Below are 24214 nucleotides of genomic sequence, written 5' to 3'. Positions count from 1 at the left end.
CATCCGTAGTGACTCTATAGGGCCATCTCATTGGAGGCAGCCTAGCCTAGATTGGAAGTCACAATGACCCACTATTGGGAAGATTTCTTGGATTTTAATGGCGACCCATCCGAACTAACGATCGGTGATTTGGAATTCATGGCCCACATCCCACGCTAAAATACTACTGTCCATTTATCACGTTCAATCACCTAAACAAAGCTCAAAAACGAGCTTCTGCAGTGGAGACGTGGGATCAGAGGGATTGTCGCAGGCAGACAGTCAGATCATCAGATAACCAATTTTGGCCATGGAGGCCAACATGGCTGGCACCCGCTGGTGTTTCTGAGCCACGTTAGGTGGGATTGCGACGGGATCAATCGGCGATACCGGTGACCGTCGGTGGACCCTACTAAAAACGCTAATCCGCGGTCTGGGTCGCAACATCAGACCGATTTCCACGTTGAACTAAACCGATCTAGCACACTTGCACGATATCCTCCTGCACGAATCATACAGTGGATAATGCTTTGGACCTGCCTAGGTGGGCAGGAGTACATCCTAGCCGAGCTGGTGCAATCTGCCGCCGGGCCAATATTAACACTGCTTTAAGGTTTTCAACTTAGTCAGTTTGATGAATCTTTGTAGCATCGCAATTTGCGATCTTTTTTTTGTTTGCTAATGCTTCTTCTCTTGGGTCGTCCCAATTCCTAGCCTTGTGCTTTTAGATCTTTCGTCCCTTGGTCGGGGATATCCTCACTAATCTCGGCTACACGCCAACTCATTCAATTTTTACACTCCGCACTCTAACAACGCGTACTCCGGCAATTGTAGGCTCGGCAATACCGAACACTCTATGATCTCTTCGCTTGAGTACAAGAAGTATCATAGATGAATCTACCCACTAAGAACCAAGCCGATCGGGGGAGAAACAGAAGGGGTTCAAGATAAGCGCATACTCCGTGGTGGAAGCCACGAACACGGGGCACACAGCAGCACGTGGATGTTGTCCTGTAAGGTACGGACCGTGGAATAGGAAATGGAATCCTTCCGTACATCTCAGTACATAGAAACGGCCCATAAACGCACACTCCTACGTCTCTTGGCATTAGGGCTGGAAGTTTTACGCCAGAGTCAACAATGGCTGGCTGAGCGGTGTGGTGAAGTGGGTACGTGGCACGGCTTAAGTCAGTGGACCTAATAGCCGGTAAATAAAAAGAGGAGCTGTGATTTTAACTATTGCTCCCTGTCTCACCTCAAGGTTGAGGTTCTTGAATCTTGAAAGTTGAGGGAGTTGCTGATCTTTACGGTATCTAGTATAGGTCACGTGATATAGCTTGCGGACAGTCTACAGTCGGAAATCCGGAATTAATTCTCGAAAGCTGAGTCTAAGGCCTCTACAGCTTCTGCCTGGACCTGTTTGAAAGCTTTGGTTTTGTCTTGGCCGTTCCGTATAACAAAAACAAGACGAAGCTATTGATAGTACGGTGGTAGAACTCAAACCGATCGTAAGTGGGTTTGCGGATCTTTTATTGACGAAAACTCTGCTAGCCCCATCTGCTTATGCTTCTTGACATGATTTAGGAATAGACAACGAGATCCTTCTTGAGAGGGTTATGATATTCAATGAATACAATGTTAAATAACCTCACATCACTACCGCTGTAGGAAGCGGGGCAGAAGCTGGAATCGCCACAGTGGCCCTAATCGTCCCACCAACGTTCTTTTTACAGCACGGCATGACGACATCTGGTGGAGTGGAAGGATCAGCAAGCTCAACTAAGGAGAGCATTCTTCAGGGGCCAAAAAACCATCACCAACTACAACTTACGAGCAGGTACCCGCCCTTCTCTACCCCGGAGTAACTTCTAATAGAAAACTACGGTTGATTCTACGGAGTAATTGAACGAGCCAGACTTCAGCTTGTGAAGTTTCACCGGGCTACAGTAGCAGATTCTGGGCTTGAGTGCATTATTCATGTACGCGAAAGCTTCCGACAATCATTGCCCTTGTTCTGGGTTCTTCGGCTTTTTGCAAGGGCAATGGTTACCTATCTGATCACCTCGTTCTCACTTTCCCCCTCGGAGTTGATTAGAGTTGTGGAAGGAGATTTTAGCTTCAATATCCAAGTCTGGACCCAGTGCCTAGCTGCTGAATCCGTGCAAAAGAGGGACCTAAACTTTCCAAGGATGCGCTAGCTGCGAGACATCCCGTCGGATATAGACCGAGGATACACCGAGCCATGTGGCAAGGATAGATGGGTGAGTCGGCAGGTGGTCGAGCCACAGGAAAGGAGACACAATTACGGGGTTCTATGTCACGGGGGCGGTGCGAGCCCTGATTTCCGGGTGAGCGCGGGACATGTGATTGAGAATTGGTGATAGCCAAGGTGGTATCTCATGGTGGAGAGGGAACAGCATCCCTGTCGCACTATATGCAAGACAGGGGTAATAGCAACAATCATCAGTTGGCCAGAGAAGTTTATGATTGTTCCGGGCTGCATCACAGTCCATGCTTATATTTGATCTAAAGCCGAGTTATTATTGTAGGAAAAGTATTTCCGATTTATAGCAAACAATGGCATATGAAACCCAGCCATTTGTTGATATCCAAAACTCGTTCTGGTATTTCTGGGTGCCGCCAGTGTTTGATCTTTTATATCTAACACAATGGATACTCATCGATTCACATGTTGTTGCAACGACCTAAGCAACCGACAAAGTGCGTAATCAAGATTATGTCTATCAAACTGTTAGAACCGAATTTTTGGTTGTTTGCTTTCATGCCACCTAACCGGTGACACATATTTAGCTCCGAGGCGCTATAATAATTCGGAAGTCCAATACATAGTGCAAAGATAAAAAGAACAAAACGAAGTTAAATAACCATGTAAATCCGCCCACCATGTGAGCTATCCCATGTAGGTAAACCATCCTGTCTGCGTTCGTGGCGCCTCCTCTATCCCTCTGTATTTCAGTCCATGTTCTTTTATGTGATGAGACAGATTCGGGCCAAAGATGTCTGTCCTGATTAAGATGAGTGTCCAGAGAAAGGCCATTCAACTGAAAGGATAATATGAAATAACATGTTTGATAGACTCATATTCAGGGCAGTCTTGAAGGTGAAGGTTCTACCGTTCTCACTTCTTCCTTTTCAGACCTCTGATTCAGTGACTGGCCATATTTTGGGCCTTTGTTTCACCTTTGATATCCACATTCTGTCTTGTTGGTTCTTACTTTGCGCGTAATGCTTCTCACTTTCATTCTTTTGGCGTGAAACCCGGGCATCATTATTTTATCTCGGATGAGGTAAATATACCGATATTTGTGTTTCACATAAAATGCTAGAGCGATATCCAGAATTTTCACCAATAGTTGTAAATTACAGTAAAGAGATATCTACATCATGGATGTATAGCGGGAAATCTGTTAAGAATGGTGGACCATCCATATGAAATGATCTCGGCGTTATCCATTTTGCAGCGTTTTCGACTCACTACCGATTCTTTTTCTTTTTCTGTATTTTTAAGAGGAAAAAGGCTCATTAATTTAAAGCTCTTTACCGAGCTTTGAGAGACCCTCATCCTTCCATCCAAAACAGTGGGTTAATAGTCAGGCCGAACGATTTTCTCTCATTCATCTTGCATGAGAGATATATATCCGTACAGGGACGGCAAAGAAAATCTCTAACTGAGAGCTGCACTGCAGACAAATAGAGTTACTTTGATTCCAAGTTAATGCAATACTAGCCATATTACTAACTGCTCTTGTTATTCTGAACTGGTAATTAGCCCTGAGTAATATGTATAGGTACTCTGCTCTACCTCGATCTGAACCACGTATGTCCTCAAGATCAAACTTGTATATTCAGAATTAGATCGGCTTTCAACAACAAGCGGTTGTGTAGTGTAATGGTTAGCACCCAGGATTCTGATTCCTGTAATCCCGGTTCGATCCCGGGCACGACCTAATCTTTTTGCGATTTCTAATTATCGCCAATATCCCTCGGTGGACCCACCAGTGCCAAAATCTCCACCTGTGACCCGATAACTTTGTTATTTTCCAGAGACCAATTTATCAAACATTCCATGGAGTTTCATTCCGTGTTGAACCTACGGAATCACGAAGTCACATCCGCCGGCTTATCCTTTCCGAAACTAGTCGAAAATCAGCTCCACAGTTATCAGGACATTGCTTTTTTGTTAGATTGACCGTTACCAAACGCAAAGTAAAGACACATAGTTTCCCAAAGTACAATTTGTCTAGAAGGACTATTGTACACTATCCTTAAAACATAGCCATCACGAACCAAATAAAATGCCAAATATGTTTACCTTTCGCTGGCCAACTGTGGTCCTTGTCGAACTCTTCAGCGATAAGGGGAAACGGACGACCATCTTATTGAATGAGGAGAAAAGGAATGCACGTCTCCTATTATTAGTATCCGAAAGCCGAGGTACAACCCTGCCAACAGTTTACCATCTGGCCGCAAGTTGAGGGAGAAATGGTTATGTGTGAGGCTACCCTATCAAAAAGGAGAAGCTAATCCATTGAAATCCAGTGTATGTTCTAAATGAATAAGTCACAGCGAGGATCGAGTGCGCCGAGTTAAATAGAAATAGTAAGTACCCTGGGGACCAAACAGCTTGGGTGTATCCATGGCACCTGCAACCATATTGTCGGACACATAGCGAAAGTGGTCAAAAATTGGCTTTTCGTCGTAGATCATGGTGGTCGAGGTTACCCTTCGATAGACCATCTCCCGTAGCTATCCAGAGAGAACAGATTGTTAGCAGGGTTTGGAGCAATCTCAATTAGCAATATGCGTACCGAGCAATGCCCCCAGTCCTTCTTCCACACCCGATTGCCTTCTGCATCATAAACCATGATCGGATCACCGTCGTCTACCGACCGGAACTCCTTCCCAGCCCATCTCATTTCCTTCAAAAGCTTGTGCCCAATATGTCCAGTATCGATATCACCGCCGTCCCACTTGCCTATCAGGAAGGACGGAGCGACCGGCTTGAGTTGGTTGTACACTTTCTCAACTGTTGATTCTGGTACATGGCCGGTGGCTTTGGTGAGCTCAATAAACTGTTCCTCAGGTCTGCTATAGAGCGTGAGTTCTTCCACTTCAGCTGGCTGCTACGGAAGCAAGCATGCTGGAAGAGACTTACCCTGACATATTGCCTTAGCGTGTTTACCGCTTCTGTCTAAATATTCTGTTCGGTGCGCGATCAATATAACATAAGATTCAATTATTTGCAAGGTAATACCGATCAATGGCATCTTATATACTTCTAATTAAGCGGGGGTTTCCCCATGGGCATCGGGGGATTGGAAAGCCTAGGTCCGCGGGTCGATCTCCCCGCGGAGCTTCAGCAAACCGCCATGGGAGAAACGACGTACTCCGTGTATGTGATGTGACAACGTCAGATATAATTTTGTGCATATGCCATATGCTTCCTGTAGAGATTTGAAGTATCCTCTAGAGGATCGATCGAAGCCGTGGGCCTATTCAGTAGACATGTACTATCCAGGACACTTGGCGTCATTCATTTCTTGGATTAGGTATAGTGGCGACAGACGGCACTCACCAGCGAGAGCCGTGTACGCCACTATATTAGTGTGCTATGCTACGCTGGTTGGAGTACGAGTCAGCTTTCCCCGACCGTACTCAATGTTCCTCTCGTAAAGACTTAGAGAGGCGGATTGGTTGATTAGGTATCCCTCCTCCACATGAAGGTAGGGGGCAAGCCCTTCTCGAGACCACTTCATTATTTGTAAACTAATTCCCTTTCACCTAGTCACTGGAATTGGCTATGGGATAGCACGGTGCCGTAATGCTTGTCCGCGACGCTTCATGCCACACTGGCAATAAACGGTCAAGGGGTGGACTCGCGGCAGACACCACTCGCAATGTTTCGCTCGTCATTGAATTAGCTCTTTCAGCAGGACGAGAGTGAATGCCCTCTAGTACGAGGCGAATGCTGTGGACAGTGCTATGCCTTTGGGGTTAGCGGACATGGCTAGAATTGGCAAGGTGAAACATTCAATTACATTCTATTGTCTTGTCAGCTCAGAAACAGCAAATTACAATATTTTGTCGACGAACTGGACGGGACAGGCGCACCATTTGCATCGGTGAATACCGTGTACTTTGACCGGGTTATTAACTCGGTTGCTGCCAAGATGACATGGGCAAAGGTGTGTGTATGCCATGTCGACATTACTCTAACACCGCCATTAGGTCTGAGATCAAAATATATAGGGTAACATAATGAAAGCGGCATAGACCAATTCATATAGCCCTCGATGCGATAAAGCTATTGTATTCTTCTTTCACCATGTACCTGGCCAGCTGAATCGGAACTCTAATTTTCGATAGCTGGCTCCACTTTCCGGCAGACTGGAATGTCTACAGAGTATGCAGTATGGTATGCCTGTCCCCGAGGCTTGGACAGAGTCTCAGCGTCCCGCAGACAATGCATGGTTGGCGAGAGTAGTTTGAGATTCAATCGGCACATATTATCAGCTAAAAGGAATGGTGTCAGTAGAAGTGGTGCCCTTCACATCCAAAACTAGATCAATCCAAAGTGGATCCCCAGCGCGCCACAAAGCACAGATCGTTAATGGGGACGAACACCCCTTGCATATTTTAAGAGATTTATTGCACTGAAATCTCAGCTGGTGATCGGTTTCTCTTGTTTGCCTTTTTTTTTTTTCTTTTTCTTTTTCCCTTTTAGGTCTAGATCATAGAGTTTTCAGCTCAGCCCAGGCGTAGACAACCCATAAAAAGGCTCTGGTCGCGTAACAGTGTGCAAAAGAACAATTGCTTGTTCGACTATAAGCTGCAGAGATTTCTTTATTCGATTTTATGACATAGACGGGCTGACTATCACGTTGCGCATATCCTGTGAATGCTGGCAATATGTGGCTTCGCTCGACTGTAGAGCCAATGTTCTCGAGGCTGCCAGTGCTGCCTTTTCGGCAGCTTGCCCTATTGGGTGAGTGTCGATAAAAATAGTGACTATGTTCAATAAACTAATCAGTTTTACTAGCAATATGCCACTTTGCTGAGGCGGGTATGAAATGTCACTTCATCTTTCTCTGGATACGTGACTAATGAGGCAACTGACGTTCTATGAACAGTCGTACTCTCCTCCATCGTCCCGTATATGGTATAGTAGCCCTGCTTAGATTATTATCAAGCTCCCCACACTTAATAGAGCTTGAATTAATAGCTTCTCGCGCAGCCCGATATGCTCGAACATGCCGGTGTACCAAAGGACGATGTGCCTAAGTGGGTAGGCTTCAGCACTACAGCGACCGCTACCTGTGCGGGCGTAATGGGCATGGTATGGGGCATGGCCTCTGATTCCATTGGTCGGAAACGTGTTATCCTGCTTGAACTGAACCTCATGCTGGTTTTCATCCTACTGTTTGGCTTCTCACAACACCTCGCTTTACTGGTGCTGTTCCGGGCTTTGCTCGGTCTCGTTAGTGGTAGCGTCGGTATTATGCGCACCATGATCGCAGAGATGGTCCCTGAAAAGCTACTCCAGCCGTATGCTTTCAGCATCCTACCTACCGTGGAAACAATCGGGTCTGGGTTTGGTCCCGCCCTAGGAGGATTCTTGGCTCACCCCGCAGAGCATTATTCTGGCATCTTCGGCAATGTCAAACTCTTGAAAATGTTTCCATTTGCTTTGTCTAGTATAGCTTCTAGCTGCATTGTGGCTGTCGCTATTACTATGGCGTCTGCTTCCCTTCATGTGCGATTTACCTTTCCTCCCAGAAACTCAGACTGCTCTGACTGATTCCCTAGGAAACAAAACCGGGACTGAAGGATTCCCCTGACTCTGAATTGATATTTGGGAAGATTCTGAGGAAAGTGTGGGCGCTGCGGAATAGAGAGACCCCTGTCCAACCGGTTGGCGTTGATGAGACAACAGCTCTACTTAGTGATGCGATAGAAGAAGTAGAGGAGGACTTGCAGCGCATAGAAGAGGATTTAGAGCGCAGAGCAGCTGACCTCAAGCGCCGTTGGCTCAGCATTATCTCTCCACAGCCTATTCTCCTTTTGTCCATAACCGGTGTGATGAGCATGCACACCGTGGCTTTCGACTCATTGTTCCCGGTACTCTTGCACTATCCTGTACAACATCTAAAAGGAAACCCAGATGTGCGATTACCCTTCAAATTTAGCAGCGGACTCGGGTTAGGTAAGCTAATAACCGTTAAACCTGGTTATACCCTGCCATTCTGACTAATGATGCTTTGATCTCGTGTAGATACGAGTGAGATGGGCCTTTTCTATTCAATTGTCGGCGTATCCAGCATGATAGTCCAGCTTGTCATATTCCCATGGGCAGCCAAGAAGTATGGGATCCTCCAATGTCTGAGGCTGGCTTCTGCCGTTTTCCCCATACTGTATCTGGCGGTCCCATTTGTACCTCTCCTCCCGCAGCCCCTGGCCAGTGTGGCAGTGTGTGCACTGTTGATTTTCAAGATGGCCGGATCCGCCTTCGTTTTCCCCTGCTGCACGATTCTGATCAGTGAGGTAGCGGGAGCTATTGGCATGTTGGCAACCGTGAACGGAATAGGTACTAGCATTAACGCCTTTGGACAAGGTCTTGGGCCGGGACTCCTGGGGACAGTATTCTCGTTTGGTGTGAAACAAGGCTATATGATTCTTCCTTGGTGGTTACTGGCTGGGTTCGCGTTTCTGAGTTCGCTTCCAGTGGCCTGGGTCACGGAGATGGATATCTCGCCACCCGAGGTGATCTTTCCGCCCAATGAAGAAGAGCAGCGAGTTGGTGGCAGTGAGGATGATATGGACGCCCGCGGCAGACAACCAAATCAACCCAGACTAGTTAGTTTTCCGGGTTGAATTATCGCAGTTAGCCATGCACATATTACAGCAAGATTTACATTTTTCGTGGTCATACTGACTTGGAAATTCACGGGAGCACGAGTTTTATGTTTATTGCAACCAATGTGATCAATCTACAAGAACCTTTCAAGAGCGCACATATTTGATTATTGTTTAACAATTACTTTCCACATATTATTTCCTCCAGTATTAAGGCCATCCCCAAGGTCATTTCCTAAGCGTCACTAGACCGGGGAGACCGTAAAAGCATACCGATTTACGCCTGCCAAAACAGATCAAGCTTGCTGGTCAATGAATCATCATCCTCGTCGCTCTTGCAGCACGAGTAACAATGCTTATATATGTCATGTTAATAAACGTATTAGAGCTGGTATTGGTTAAGGACACTACTCACGCCGAATTTCTTGTCATGCTGTAGCCTAGGGTTAGCACTATTTTGAGGAAGTGATAAGATGCAGTGATGCTTACCCATCCGTCAGGACAATGTGGCTTCTCCGGAAAGCAGACCCTCCAGCAAATATCGGTGCTATGGACCTCTGCAAGACGCGGTACGGCGGCATTGGCACCGGTCAGGAGAGCTGTGGTTGCGGCAAGGATGGTGGAGAGCTTCATTTTGCGGGGTTATTTTGACCTGACTCGAATGATAAAGGGATCTGATTTGCTGTTGTTCTAGTTGACGCGATGGATTTGAAGAATGGTGCAATTTCGAGGGATGATGGCGCTCTATTTATCTGTAATTAGGTGATTCTAGACCTTCTTTCGGTCCGAGTTGTTCGTTTTGTACATATCGACATTGTGACGTTCATGATAGATGATAGACGGACGGTTTGGGCAACACCCTTATGCTTCTGGGATCGACTATGATTCGACTGCCCTATGAGTGGTTGTAAGACATAGCTCATTTGGTCTCCACAACTTGTGCGAGTAATGTATCCATTTAAGTTTATCTTTCCATGTAACCCTACCCAATCCACCTCTCCAAGTGTAACCCGTGAGCAACAATAAGTTTGCGGTTGACATTTCCGGCAATGAGAAGGTTTCAATTGTTCAGATCATTGTGTTTCAATAGGTTCTCGGCGTGCTGTCACAACGATCTATTGACTGGTTGGCACAAAGTTAATATATAGACTGGCCGAAAACGTCGGTGACAGCATCAATGTCAGGTTTCATGACGTCAACCATATCTATGCAATATATCTTCTGTTTTCAGTTGCCGTGAAGTGTCTGGATAAGCTCAACTGTGAATCTCGATTTATAACTTTCCCTAGTATCTAAGTCTACAATCGATTTCCAGAATAGAAACTACGTACTCAGGTTCTGAACACTAGGGATCAACCATTGGATGGCCCTTGCTCAAGATGGGTGGAAACTACTCGGTGGCTTCCAGGTCTAACACACCTAGTGATGGCACGAATTACTGCTATTTATAGCCAGAGAAATACAATCTAGAGCTATGCCATGTCTTACATACTTTATACCGGTATACGACACCGAGCGACCGAGAGCTGTTCTCTGTACCAAGATAGTGGCTCTGGCTGTATGCCAAGAGCGGGTGCTAAACACGGCCCGTACCCCGCCCGGCGTTCCGTACTATCCGACATGCCCTAACCACCATGACTAGTTACAATTGAGAGGATAGATGGCAAGTGTGTAACACTATTATGTACTCGATCGGATCCAAGGAGGACTGTAGTACCAGCTTGCCATCTGTGTCGGAAACATGATGAGCTGTTTGGCCATGAATAGAAAAAGCCTCCCTGCCTGGTATTGCCAACAGAGCAAACATTGGGCTGCGATGGTTGCCCAACATCAGCCCATGACCGTAATGCCGCTTTTTCGGGTTGGGAAATTGATGTATATACCCTCCTTCAAATGGATGTTGAGCGCTGGCTTGAGCAACTGCCTGCTACCGGGCCTATTCTGCCCTCAGACAATACATCATCGGTGGATGTGGCCACTCAAGCAGACACAACTGAGACAACAATATCTGGGTCCTGTCCCACCAAACGACAGCGCACCGATAATGACGACTCTGGGCGGAGGGGGTCGTTACTTCCATCGCTGATATTACATGCCGAATGTACTGAACCATGTTCAAGTATATCCACTAAGTCGCGCCAGGGTAGCCCAACCCGAGATGTCTTTAACCAACTCCGACTTTCAAAGCCTGCTATTATATGTGAACCCCAGGTAACTGGCCCTATACCTAGCAACGTATTATCTCTACGCAAATGCCTCGCCGATCGGTTTGGGCAGGGCATATATCGTAAAGGCCGTCACCAGATTCTTTTCGTGTAACTCGACCGACTGATTGAATCGAAGTCCTGGATCCGTGATTCCGATCCTGACGGTGTTGAAGAGATACCGGAGTCTGCATATTTCGACCCTGGACATTTGTCAGATGCAGTCCTTGACGTAATGTGGAATGAGCTCGAAGAAATACGTCTAGAAGCAAGACATTGTGACATACGGCAACGATGAGAATGCTTCGTGCTTGGACGTTGTGCAAACAATTCTTCGCAAGCCCACAGAAGGGACCCCTAAACTACAACTGACAAGTTTGTCTATATACCCTTTCTCCCCTGGACTTAACTACTTACCCGGTTGCAGATAATCTCGACAAATTGATGCAGACCTTCTGCCTATGGTGAGGAACAGCCTTACGCGGATCAACAAAAAAGGCAGACTATGCTTTGTCGTTCTCCTGTCGGGACCCGGAAGTCTCCCGTCTCTATGAGAAAGTCAGTCTAGGGGGCCATGGTTACTCAACTAGTCAGACCACCGATGCTTTTAGCAAGAGGACTATACTGTTCTCTGGTGTAGAAGTGAAGCCTGATGACGGCGGGAAAAAGGAGGCGTTTGCCCAGCCTGCCATCTGGCTCAGTGCGAATCTAGAGAAGATGTGGCGATTAGGGAAGTTAACCAAAGGGCTGCTAGATCAGGCTGATTGGTTGCTGCCGACCATTGGGTATACTGTCGTCGGCCATGAGTGATATGTTTATGTTGCCTATCGAGTAGGAAATGATCTAGTATGTCGTCTTTCTCCCTCTTTTCTTTTTTTTTCTTCTTCCCTCCCATCTTTTTATTTGCTAGTCTAGATGCGCCTTTCCATCGTCGTATCTTTCTTTCTTTCGTTCTTCTACTCGGTAAAATAGGTTGTAAGCTAAAAAGCACATCACAGCATGTCGTTGGCCTGATCAGCTCCGTCCTCGCCGATACACGGTCAACATGCGGCATCTTGAAGCTACGTGACTTGGATTCTCGGGTGAGGCAATACGCTCTAGATATATACTGGCCCTGGGTACGTGACGAGATTTTACAGCCATTAGCAATGCACACACTCTCCGACAACTAGGGCAGGGAACCGCAGCAGTGTATACCTGTATTGAATAATTAGGAAGTAGTAGGTGATCTGGCGAGTACATTCAATATTATAAGAGATATTAATAAAGATACCCAAATACCCCGAGCAGCTCTATCACATTGGTTGAATTTCCACTCAAAGAACCCATCACACGGCGAGTATATAACCAAATGCCCGCATTCAAATATCCTTGCAACGCTGCGAGAAAAACAATCAGCACTCAAGAAGAGTGCAGAAGTTGTATCCTTTGGAAATATCGTCGAGCATCTTTATGATGGGCTTCTGGACCTGCAAGCCATGAAAGACCCTAACCACCAGATCAGTCAATAGTAGACTAAGCAGCAACTGGCAAAAGTCGGTGTCTACTTAAATTCCCCAATAAAGTATAGCGCACATGCGACCGCTGGCTGATTTACCTGTCAGCCCCTGTGACTAGTGTGAACGTCGCATTGCATTGGATTTGGAGACTCGAAGGGCGGGGTAAAACGTTGTTGAAAGTCCTTAAGAGATAGGATGAGAAGAAGACCGCCAAAATGCCGACATTTCCGGTAGGAGCACTAGTGGCTTGAGCAGGAACTGAGTTCACGGCTGATTGGAAGACAGTCGCTTGGCCATGACCGGGTGGAGGTTAGGGTTGGATCCTCGGGAGATTGGGATTGTCGTGATGGCTGGGTCCCGTGGTGGAGAAAAATGCTTGAGGCGCCAATGATGGACCCTGGCCCCCACCCTAAGTTCTGCCTCGCTTTGGCGAAGGATCATCGCTGAAGAATTTGTGAAAAAAAATCGAAGCATCAATGGGTTTCCATGCGGCGGTAAGCTGACTGAAGTGTTCGGGTTGTCGGGCGCTGAGAAGGAAAGTCGTTCTATCCACCCACCACCTTTTCTTTCCGGGTTGATCCTGAGATGTCCTAAATGAAGTTACTTTATGGAAGTGCTGAGGTTTCTCCATAACATATTAAGCCAATTGCTGCGGCCCAATGTACGATCATAACCTGCACCAGCAGAGACCGTCTATACATGGAATGGAAGAACCAAGGCAGCTCAGTAGTGGTTGGTTGGCAATTCGTGAACTGGCTGGTCCGCCCGGCTTTCTAGCTCATATTGTATTTTCCTGGCCTCCAGTTCTGTCGGGGGCTTGGGAGGATTCTGAGCGCTAGCCATGGGAACGGCCTCTTCCCCAGCTGGCGGTTGCTGAGATTGTTTTCGGCCACGCATGAAGAAGTACCAAAGAAGGGCAACGATCAATGCGACTCCAGCAACGCCACCAACAACGCCTCCTGCAATGGCACCAGCATGATTACTCGAGGAAGAGCTGTTCGATGAGTCGGAGGCTGAGGTTGTTGTTGCGGCGGGTATCGCGCTTGTAGATGTAGATTCGGTGGAGGCGGTACTGGTTGAAGAAGTCGAGGAGAAAGCTAAACATCAAAAGATTTTCTGTTAGAGTCAAAGCTGAATTCGCATTGCCGAAGGTCCCCACTCACTTTGAATCTCCGTGTTCAGGATTGTCTCCCCGCGCTCGGTGGGCGCCCCGTCGGAGCAGCCAACAGCATCCTGGGGACTATCTGTCCAGAACCCTGTTTGCTCAGGCAAACAGCAGAAGAATCCAGTATGATTGAACATTATCCAGGTCTCATTGGCGCAATGCGGAGTCGCTTTCAGTGGTGCGGTACAGTCGGATTCAGTCGGACAGCAAACATTGTTCAAGATAGATTGTGAAGCCCCTGGGCACACCGAATCGCCCGGGCAGCAGGCATAGAATCCCCCCCATGTTTTACCGCAGCTTGTTTCACTGGAAAGACAAGTGCCATTTCTGCGAAGCGGAAACCCGTACGGTGGATCGTAAGAAACCATATCGAGAGACCCCAAGAGGTGACGTATATCCACGCAAGATATGGAAGTGTCAGAAAGAGAGGACAGAGATGGTGACAGCAGCAGGTAATCAAAGGAGGGAGAGGTCTGTCGGACACTTTGAAGGAATGGAAATAAGCCTCAACTCTATGATGGAGCTAACGTCTTAGCTTCGACGCGGGGGCCAGACAGAGTGGGGATCGAGCCCATTTGCTTCGCTCAGGCGGCAGTACGTCGGGTGAATTATGTACATATCTAGAGTGGCTGGGGTTATTCGGATGGGCAGCTGTTCCTCATAGCTTCATATTATATATCACGAGGGCGATATAGCAAGAAAAGATCTCTTGAAATCCGCTATACAGCTGCGTGCTGATTTGGGGATTGCTGACTGCGCACCTGTTCCTTCGGCTGATTATCTGAGTGGTGAAGATTGCTAGTGGCTGTGACCCTCGGGCACTCTACTGCTACTACTAGTAGTAGTCACTCGCATATTCGCTTCACCGTACTCACCTGTATGAACAGTCAAATACCTCCATTATTCCTTCCCAACCAGGCAGCAGCATTATGTCAGCAAGCCTTTCACCTCTTTTCACTTCCTTTCTCATTCCAGCTTTCCATGAACCACCCCGCCGTCCCACGGATCTCATAATCCCACCCTATTAACTCTCTTGTTTCTCCTTTCCTGAATACACAATCCAAATCTTCTCCAAGGCCCAACGAGTACAGACGGTCGCCTCTCTCACTCCTGTACATTCCCCCTGTGTCTCGTTTCCTGAGGAAACACTCTTATATCTCTTGGGGGGCACCGCTTACCGACGATGGCCTCTGCCGCCCAGTCGCGTTTCTGCAGAGGGTATATATCCTCTGCGTAGCTTCATCCTCTGTGTGACTATGTTAGGTCTGCGACATTTGGTAGCGATTGTACCTGAGATCCAGGAACGTTTCGGGGGCAATAATATGGCGGCGAAGATGAAGGGAAAGAGGGGGAAGACGGTAGTCATATCCTGCAGTGCACGAGTATCTGAGTTCTCTACTAATCTATTGATCATATAAACAGATTCACCCGATGCTGAGTCTCATGCCTACTGATTCCTCTCACCAAATCCTCTTACCGAGCATACTATAGCTCTGCCAGGGTTGTACTTTCTCCCTGCAGCTACCTGATCAGAATATTGCGTATCGTAACTTGTGCTGCAGGAATAAAATCTAGAAAGGTATAGCGATGCACACTGTGGCAATCACCACGAGCAAGAAGTAATTCGGAAAATTAAGTTCTTTCGGGGAGCCGCAACTATGAAGACCGAATTAGCACCTTGATGGCACCACATGTCGGATCTGCTGCGACCTCGAACGCCTTAGGCGCGTCCTCCAGTTCAAACTCATGCGTGACCAATTTGCTAAGGTCGACCATTCCGCTCTGCAAAACGCGAATAGCCCTTGGCCACATATTCACATATCTCTGCTGGAACTGGAGCTCAACCTCCTGAGCGCTCATTCTCATAAAGGGGATCTGCAAATGATCCTTTCCCACTCCGATCACGATCACCTTGCCACCGAACTTGACGCTCCATACTGCTGCGGCCAAGCTCGACTCAGTCCCGGTGCACTCCAAAGCAATTGCCACTTCCACGCCATCGCCAATGAGTTCGTTGACCCCCTCGGCACACTGCTCCGGACTCTCCGTCGGACGCACGAGACAAGTCCGTGCGCCGGGAACATACTCAGCGGCAAACTTTAACCTAGCCTCGTTGATATCTGTGATGACCAAAGGCCATGCTCCCGCTGCTCGACAAACCTGCAGTGTAATCAACCCAATTGGCCCAGCACCACAAATCAGCACCGGATCCCCAATTGTCACCCCGGCCCTCATCACACCCGTGAGTGCCACACTGAGCGGTTCCAGCAATGCCCCGTCATCGAAAGACAGCGATCCAATCTTATGGCACCACACCGCCGGGTGGTTGACATAGGTGCGTAGCAGCCCGTGAGAGGGCGGACTCGATCGGAAAATCAAATTCTTGCACCCGTTGTACCGACCCGTGAGGCAGGGCTCGCAGGCGAAGCAGACGATATGGGGCTCGACGGCCACGCGATCGCCTACTTTGTGGGTTGTGACGGACGGGTGGACGGCCACGACCTCACCGGCTGATTCATGGCCTAGAACGTGCGGAGCCGTTACTATCCAGGGGCCGATGCCGCCGTGTTTCCAGAAGTGGACGTCGGAGCTGGTATTTAATTTAGACGTGGCGTGCAGTACACCCATGAGAAGACTTACCCGCAGATCCCGCTACTTTTTATGGCGATGGTTATTTCTCCGGGCTGGAGAGTCGAACTGGCATGAATAGTGTCGGCGACATAAAGGTTGTGGGAGACGTCGGTGTAAACACCACGGTTGACGACCATCTTGTTCAATGCTTGGTCCACTATGACAAGAAGGCATGAGACTGGCAAGGAAGACCATACTCTTCATATAGACTTTAGATGTAGTAGTAATGTTGTCTGTTCTCCCGTCCATTATGCACTCCGAGTGGTGAGCCCATGTTGCATTAATGCCGTGCGTTGCTATCGGCACACTGCATATATCCCGCCAATAGACGTGGGACGACAGCACGTGCGGCATATGATTCGCATAAATTACGGTACCTGGTAATTCAAGCATCATCGACCGAGTACCTGGTTTGCGATCTCACAATTGGGTTAACTTGGTGTTGGAGGCCAGACCCTCCAAACGCGGGGAAAATGCGTGCGCTGTTTTCTAGCCACAGGCGAAAACTTTCGAAGTAACCGCAATAGGAAATTCATGCGATGCGAACTTTGATAGCACCCCAGCATTATTGTTTACTTTGGATGGGTTATTCTGTAAAATCATACTAGAAGTCATATGCATAAACCCCAGAATGCAAAGGGGCCTCATAGTCCACCAATTGGGGTGTGGTCCAGATGGAACACTTACCTACATTAGATGTCCCTTGGCGTGAACACTTCGTAGAAATCCATGGAATCTAAACAGTAAATTAGATACTAGACTAGAGAATTCCGAACTTTGCCATCCTTCTGTAATCCTAACTATGATGGTCAGCCCACGCATTGTCCTACGAAAATGCGCCCGCCATCAACGAACTACCATCCCGCAGTCAAAGACCCTAAACCATCGTTGACCGCTAACGCAAGAAAATGTTAACGAGGACCCTCCACATCAACTCATGTTGCCCCCCTTGGCAGGAAGGGAATGGAGCTTGTTATAGCTATCCGTCAATCCGAACGGTCGAATGCCAACGAGCACGGAGGAAAGCGTTTGCGGTAGCTCGGGTGAAAGTCACAGGCGCTACCGTCCGGGATAGTCTGGGGTCAAACAACGGTCCTTATCTTCCTTCAAGACTGCCACACGACGGCGGCGCCGAACCTGCACCCCACGGCCGAGGTCTTCTAGAAAGTCGTCAACAAAGGTGAGGCACCCAAGACCCTGAAAAGGACGTGGTTCACAAAAGTTGGACAGATAGCAGAAAATCACGGCGTCACACTGGATCAGCCATTGAGATATTGCCACTGCCCTGTGCTTAGCATACTTGAGCTCTCTATCTGTAAGCCTTCCATCCTTATCATAAAACAACAGTGTGTCTCGACCTGGTATCAAGTCGCCTTGGTCAACTCCATCGCCCAGATGCCCTAAGCGGATAAAATCATCACCAGCCTTGAACTGACCATTATCGACGTAAAATCGAATTTGTGAGACTACGGGACAAGGTGCATAGGAACGCTCTTCAATAAGGGCTAGATGGGAGGTGGGAGGTTGATGGAGAAGCATGCGCCTCCAGCTAGCCTCCTCTCGGAGGTATGCCTTTTCTTTGCCAGGATCAATGAGAGGAAAATCCTCCTGTATCTGCCAGGCTCTATCCGATGGATTGTGGAGGCGCTTTCGGAAGAAGTCAGGCCATATGCCTGTCTCAATAAACGGATTGCGGGTACGCTTTTGGTGACAATAGCTCCACCGAACTCCGTTCTCAGAAGGCTTGGGAAAGAATGCTGGCGCTTTGGCTGGCTTGAGAAAAAGAGCGGCTTGGAGACTGGTAGAGCTCTGTATGATACCATTCCAGGAGCGACATACCCGTGTTGCAGACGTTAGTAACGTACGGATCTCGGTCTGGAGGAGGATTGCTTCCAATATCGCCTCTGTGCGGAAGACTTCATGAGGTTGATCCATTTTTGCGTGTTGCTCGGATTGATAAGTGTACCGGCAAGGTAGAAGGTTGCGGTGGGGCAGGAGGGAAAGAAAACGAAATGATGTCAAAGAGACAGGCTGTAGTAAGTAATAAGTATGAACATCCTAGTATGTCATATCGTACGTGGGCGGTGGAAAATAATGCCTTTCAAACTGTTTGGGCTATTGGTTGATGGTGCGGAGGCTAACACTCGTGGCCTTGACCCGCAGGCACCACCCGGTCAGAAGTATACTTGTCACTCAGAAATTCGCTTCTCCATACAAATTTGTATGGAAGTTCGAACATATGGCTATAGATAGATACTCTTCATCGTTCCTTCCTAGCCAGGCAGCAGGGTATTATGTCAGCAAACCTCTCGTCCTCAACACAAAGTATGTAGAAGTTTACATCTCACTCCCTCAAGTCCAGTTCTCACAGTAATCACCACTATCTACCTACCTAGTCACAAGTGGTATCGTGATCAACCTTCGTTCTATTATATTCTAAAACACGCACAGCCATGGCTACCAGGACTCAGAAAGCACTCTTGAGGGCTGCGGAAATAGCACTGTCCTTTGTCAAGAAGTCTCCGGATACACCGACCGAGGAGGACAATCGTGAGATGGATAAGGCTTTGGCCTCCATAAAGCGATTGAAAGCGAAGTATCTACCGATCCCGACGGTAGCAGTCGGAGATCTAAATCTGGAAGAAGTAGAAGGCCTCTTTAGTATTAGTCCCGATAGTAGCAGTATATTCAACTGGGATAAGACCGCGTTTGAAGGCTATGCTGTGTATACGGATAAGGGTGCCGATGAAATGGGCCATGTTGGTAAGTTATTCTATTTTCTTAATATATAATTATCCACTTTAATACTGAGAGTTAGATTGGACCCTCAATGCATATGAGAAGACCCGTGACCGCGCCCCTTGGAACGAGCCTCTAGCAAGGACACGACTCGATACACTTCTACTTACGACGACCTACATCCTTGGTGCTTACGAAAAGCCCGAGACAATTGGCGTCAGTCTGCAATTTGAAACATCCCTCACCTGGATAGGCAAGAAAAAGAGGGTCCAAGGCCGAGCAGACTACACGCTGTTTTACGACCACCCATCCAAAAATGCGAGTAACCTTCTCATCGTTGAAGCTAAGAGAAGGGGAGAATTCGGCCGCGGCCCAGCAGAATTATTATCTTACATGTGTAAGTTGCACAATGTTCAAGTTCTTTGTATTCTATCCACTGCTGACTGGTGATTAGCTATGGTGGTTAAGGCTCGACATTCTGCTGGTGACGGAGAGAATGCGGGTGTCTTTGGCTTACTGTCCGATGGATACACCTTCCATTTTTACCGTCTATCACACGAGATGAAGGTAAAGAAAGTTCAGTCCTTGGAGGCAATGATAGCTAACTTCATATCAGTACAGCCTACATACGGTGCATTGGCAGATGGGACTTACCAGCCAATGCACTATCAAGGGCCTACTCTCCTTTATAATCCTGGAAGCGGTAGCAATGGCCTCAGTGTCAAGAAAGAAGACCCGCCACCCTTCCGATCTGTTGATGTCCCCAGTAGGGTCGATGGAAGTTGATTAGTCTTTTCTTTTCTTTTCTTACCTTTTTTTATTTCTGTCTTAGAAAGTTTCTTTGTTTCTTTGCTTTTTCTAGTTTCTTTTGTTTTTACATTGCAACCAGAGCAGGTCCCAGCCGGGAATTATTTTGCTCACTTGAAGAGTGATGTTATTCCCTCCATCGAATTCTCACGATTTGAGATTAACTACGAAAAAATGAGAGAAGAGATTTGAAAGAGAGGTGTTGTGGTTCTTCGAGTGGTAGTACCTTCCCGATTCGTGGACTCCAAAAGAATCTAATTCCAGAATGAACCTCGTCACCTCGCCTACGGGAAAGTGCTTGCAAGGAGTCCCGGTGATTCAGAACTGCTCCCCCCCAATGATAGAAGTGACAGTCTACCAGGGGCGAAGGCCAACGACGCCTGGGCGAGGCGAGACATTCTTGGCCCCGTCCATAGTCGTAAAGACCCACCGGCCATCGAGCAGCTTGCGGCCCTCGGGATCTAGATTGTCGAGGTGATTTTCGTGAATTCAAAGCACCACATCGATGGGAGGCAGATTGTGAAGGTCGACGGATGGGCCCCTGAGATTGACTAGACGTGGGGCGGGTGGAATGGAAGTAAAACCGAGCTGAGAAATGTCTTCCTCGTTGAGTTTCTGAGTCCCGTCATACTCGGTTCCTTCCTCAGCGCCGAAGTAAGGACCGGTCAGAAAATTGATACCGTCCATGTTTAGAATGGCGGTCGCCGTCGTGAGGTGGGTGATGGTGAAAGTAGAGGTGGATTCAGAAAACCATGGGGAATGTTTATGGCTGCGATGTTGGGGTACGGGCAGATAGAGTGAGATTGTGAAGAGAATGTCGATGTAGATTGCACTTATACTCGATCTCAACCACGTCCGAAACGACTGGACCTCTGCAGGTGGGATGAGCCGGCATTCTTTGCTCTGTCATCTTGGCAGCTCGGAACATCCCACCTGCATAATATAATCCTCAGCCAAAGATCCACTGCCGCTTCTTCTTCGTCGCCACTGTCTCAGAGGCGGACTGCCCGCCGGCATCCCTCCTACCCCATTATTAAGACAAGTCATAGTTGCCTCCGTGCTGTTCGGCGATTGGGGTTCGTAATATAAATAATCGGTTAGCATTCACAATCTAATCGTAAACTGTACATCGATTGTCCTTACATTCAAGTCCTCTATACCTGCTAAACCGATCGACTACTAAAATCTTCCATTTCCTTTCAACATGACGTAAGTTCTCTCTATCCTTCATCTGTGATCATCGACCTGACCGGTATTTAGAGACGGCCACCCGACTGGCGATGAGGCATATTTTAATCTCGGTCAACATCGTCGCCCGGTCACTACGTCGTCACAGCGCGCGCAGCTTTGGTGTGACCGTGGCCTAGTTTGGGCGTATTCTTTCAACGTCGGAGAAGCAGAGCGATGTTTCGAGCGAGCCGTCCAATACGATCCCAACTGTGCAATGGCTCTGTGGGGGATCGCCTATTCCGCGGGCCCAAACTACAACAAAGCGTGGAGATATTTCGATCCAAAGGACCTTCGAGACTCCATCGACAGGGCAAATAACGCTATCGCATGTGCCACTATGCTGGTTGACCAAATCACCCCAGTGGAACAAGCACTGGTCAAGGCCATCGCTGCACGCTTTCCACCCACGGAAAACATCCCGGACGACCTCAGCCCACTCGACCGTGCATACGCAGATGCCATGCGGCCGGTCTATCAGGAATTTGGCAGCGATCCGGACATTGCCGCCTTGTTCGCCGATGCACTCATGTGCATGACACCCCGCGGTCTGTGGGATTTGGATACCGGAAAGCCGACCGGCCCTCATACGGTCGAAGCCCAGCAGGTGATTGAGACTGGCTTATCGTCGGGCGGGCGTGACCACCCGGCGCTCTGCCACTTGCATATCCACGTTATGGAGATGTCGCCAAATCCGGAACTCGCATTGCCGGCGGCAGATCGACTACGACACCTGGTGCCTGATGGATCGCACATGCTGCACATGCCGACCCACATCGATGCGGCAGTGGGAGACTACCGTCGTGCAATCGACTCAAATCATGAGGCCGTGGTTGCAGACGATAAGTACTTTGCTCAAGAAAGTGGCACGATCTCGTACATAGCGTACCGTGTGCACTATATCTGTGCAAAGCTGTATGCGGCTATGATGTGCGGCCGCTTTGTAGACGCGATGTCGGCAGCGGAGAAGTTGGAACACATTATAGATGACAAACTTCTTTCCATCACGAGTCCTCCTGTCGCCGATACCATCGAAAGCTTTTTGGGTAGCAAGGCCCACGTGTTGGTGCGCTTTGGTCGGTGGGAGGAGATCCTTCGTCTTGAGCTTCCCGCCGATCGCAAATTAAGGTGTGCAACTACTGCGACCATACTGTACGCCCAGGGACTTGCCTATAGTGCGCTTGGCCGAATCGAGGAGGCAGAGGCCGTCCAGCAAGATTTTGAAGCTGCCCGTGCAGCTGTCCCTTCGACTCGTCTCAACAGTATACCATGCAAGCAGGTGGACGTTTGAATGTCTCATCGGCAATGTTACATGGCGAGCTGGAGTACCGGAAAGGAAACTACGAGGTTGCTTTCGCCTCTCTGCGAGAAGCAATCCAACGGGAGGACGCATTGCCTTACTCCGATCCTCCTCCTTGGATGCAGCCTGTTCGTCATGCCCTCGGCGGTCTGCTTCTTGAACAGAACCGGGTGGAGGAAGCTGAGGTGTTATTTAAAGAGGATCTTGGGCTTGCAAAAGACTTCCCCCGACGCAGAGCAAAGCTGAACAACGTATGGGGATTGCACGGGCTGCACGAGTGTCTTACACGCCTTGGTAAGACCGATGAACTGCTGTTTATCCAGCCCGCACATGATATCGCGGTCGCCACCGCTGACGTTCCGGTCACTGCTTCATGCTACTGTCGTTTATCGGCTGTGGGGATGTCTGAATGTTGTTCGGAGAAACCCAAATGCTGCTCATAGACCTATTCGTATCTTACAACAATTCCGTCGGAATATCATTGATTGATCGCGGGTTGCTGGTACAGTATCTTGAAATGCAGATTGAATAGAAAGAGAGCAGTTAATTTGGGAGATTAGTAAGGCCACTGGACAAGCATTGGTATTTTTTTCTATATTTGTCATAGAAGGATTCCTCCAACAAATAGGACGTCTCACGTTTCTCACCTGGAACGATATAATGACTCCACCCACACTAGGAGACCGTTTTGGATGAGGGCATCTGCTAGGATAGTTGGCCAGGCAAAAGTGTAGAAGATCGCTACTATGCCATATAGAGTTTAGATACTTATGTAGAATCTCGTCTCATCCCAATCATTGTAACCAGCACACGAAGATCCCATATGTGAAGCACGGCCAAAGTCCGCACACATGACACGCAGCTGATTTTTGAATTGTAATCGACCAAGAGTTTCCTTCCTTGAAATTAGTTGGTGAAGAAACGATGGGTTAAATATACAAGAACCGTGTTTTACCATTCATGAGAGTATCAAGAAATGAGCAACAATTAGGGTTTGTAGGTTGTCTCGGTCTGTTACGACGGCCAGGAGGGATGCCGGTTGATTGTGGATCCACTCTTCCAGACTGCGGTGGACTTCGCCAGATTTGTATGTAGTAGTTAGGTATCTGGCCAGAGCCTAAGACACCATAACCACCCGGGACGATATAGCTTCTTCGTATTTGATATTTTATTTGTATGCCGTTGTGACAATCGGCGAGTGCTGAGAGAGAATGGATATGCTGACTAAGCATTACTGCAACCACAATGATGTACTGTACCTCTTTGGTGACCCACGCTTTTCGGTTCCCTTAAACACTAAAGGGACTACGTAAAAGAAGACCACAAGGGCTAGAATGATAGAAGACGGATTGAACGTTATCGATCTGACAAAATGCCGCCTCGCAGACACTCTTGTATCTATCCCGGGTGTAGCGCCACGTATCAACGCAAAGAACATTTAAATCGGCATGTTGCGCAGAGCCACAGAGAAGGCAATCGGTTCTCTTGTCCATATTGTACGAGTACATTAGCAAGGAGGCATGTTTTTTCTTTTTTTGGTCTTTTTTCCCCCCTCTCAGCTTTCCACGCCAATGCGCATTCTCCGGCTAATTTCATAGAGCTAAGAACTGATGATGGATGTACAGCGATCTTTTGCGACGGCATATAAAGAATTACCACCAGCACCGTGAATTGCCGCAGTTTCGAGCGCAAAAGGCCTGCAGTGCTTGTCACGATCGAAAGGAGCGTTGTGAGGGGAATTTTCCATGCAAATCATGCCAGCGCCGAGGTGTCCCTTGCTCTGCTCCCC

General features: G+C 48.1%; 7 protein-coding genes across 7 annotated transcripts; 2 read left to right on the top strand and 5 right to left on the bottom strand.

The window, feature by feature from the left end:
- Nucleotides 1-4560: 4560 nt before the first annotated feature.
- ABOM_001481 (DUF4334 domain-containing protein) lies at nt 4561-5267 on the bottom strand (the record flags this gene model as incomplete). The annotated part of the gene is made up of 3 exons (XM_022528611.1): nt 4561-4746; nt 4809-5104; nt 5156-5267. 3 exons carry the CDS (start codon nt 5265-5267, stop codon nt 4561-4563), a joined length of 594 nt encoding a protein of 197 aa, XP_022393549.1.
- A 1669-nt stretch (nt 5268-6936) lies between these two features.
- Nucleotides 6937-8871, top strand: ABOM_001480 (MFS transporter; the record flags this gene model as incomplete). Its single annotated transcript, XM_022528610.1, has 6 exons — nt 6937-6985; nt 7040-7063; nt 7131-7159; nt 7223-7753; nt 7807-8203; nt 8273-8871. The coding sequence occupies 6 exons, from the start codon at nt 6937-6939 to the stop codon at nt 8869-8871; spliced, it is 1629 nt and encodes a 542-aa protein (XP_022393548.1).
- Nucleotides 8872-9130: 259 nt separating this feature from the next.
- Nucleotides 9131-9486, bottom strand: ABOM_001479 (uncharacterized protein; the record flags this gene model as incomplete). Its single annotated transcript, XM_022528609.1, has 3 exons — nt 9131-9187; nt 9269-9286; nt 9343-9486. The coding sequence occupies 3 exons, from the start codon at nt 9484-9486 to the stop codon at nt 9131-9133; spliced, it is 219 nt and encodes a 72-aa protein (XP_022393580.1).
- A 3793-nt stretch (nt 9487-13279) lies between these two features.
- ABOM_001478 (uncharacterized protein) lies at nt 13280-13858 on the bottom strand (the record flags this gene model as incomplete). Its single annotated transcript, XM_022528608.1, has 2 exons — nt 13280-13653; nt 13720-13858. The coding sequence occupies 2 exons, from the start codon at nt 13856-13858 to the stop codon at nt 13280-13282; spliced, it is 513 nt and encodes a 170-aa protein (XP_022393581.1).
- Nucleotides 13859-15377: 1519 nt separating this feature from the next.
- ABOM_001477 (NAD(P)-dependent alcohol dehydrogenase) lies at nt 15378-16489 on the bottom strand (the record flags this gene model as incomplete). Its single annotated transcript, XM_022528607.1, has 2 exons — nt 15378-16311; nt 16362-16489. 2 exons carry the CDS (start codon nt 16487-16489, stop codon nt 15378-15380), a joined length of 1062 nt encoding a protein of 353 aa, XP_022393578.1.
- A 922-nt stretch (nt 16490-17411) lies between these two features.
- Nucleotides 17412-18287, bottom strand: ABOM_001476 (uncharacterized protein; the record flags this gene model as incomplete). The annotated part of the gene is made up of 1 exon (XM_022528606.1): nt 17412-18287. The coding sequence occupies one exon, from the start codon at nt 18285-18287 to the stop codon at nt 17412-17414; it is 876 nt and encodes a 291-aa protein (XP_022393579.1).
- A 2815-nt stretch (nt 18288-21102) lies between these two features.
- ABOM_001475 (tetratricopeptide repeat domain protein) lies at nt 21103-22868 on the top strand (the record flags this gene model as incomplete). Its single annotated transcript, XM_022528605.1, has 3 exons — nt 21103-21107; nt 21159-22387; nt 22462-22868. The coding sequence occupies 3 exons, from the start codon at nt 21103-21105 to the stop codon at nt 22866-22868; spliced, it is 1641 nt and encodes a 546-aa protein (XP_022393576.1).
- Nucleotides 22869-24214: the final 1346 nt, after the last annotated feature.

The sequence above is a fragment of the Aspergillus bombycis genome (genome assembly GCF_001792695.1).
Source record: "Aspergillus bombycis strain NRRL26010 chromosome Unknown contig00006, whole genome shotgun sequence".
Taxonomy (NCBI): Eukaryota; Fungi; Ascomycota; class Eurotiomycetes; order Eurotiales; family Aspergillaceae; genus Aspergillus; species Aspergillus bombycis.
The sequence above is the reverse complement of the archived record's forward strand: the minus strand, read 5'-3'. Positions and strand labels throughout refer to the sequence as shown.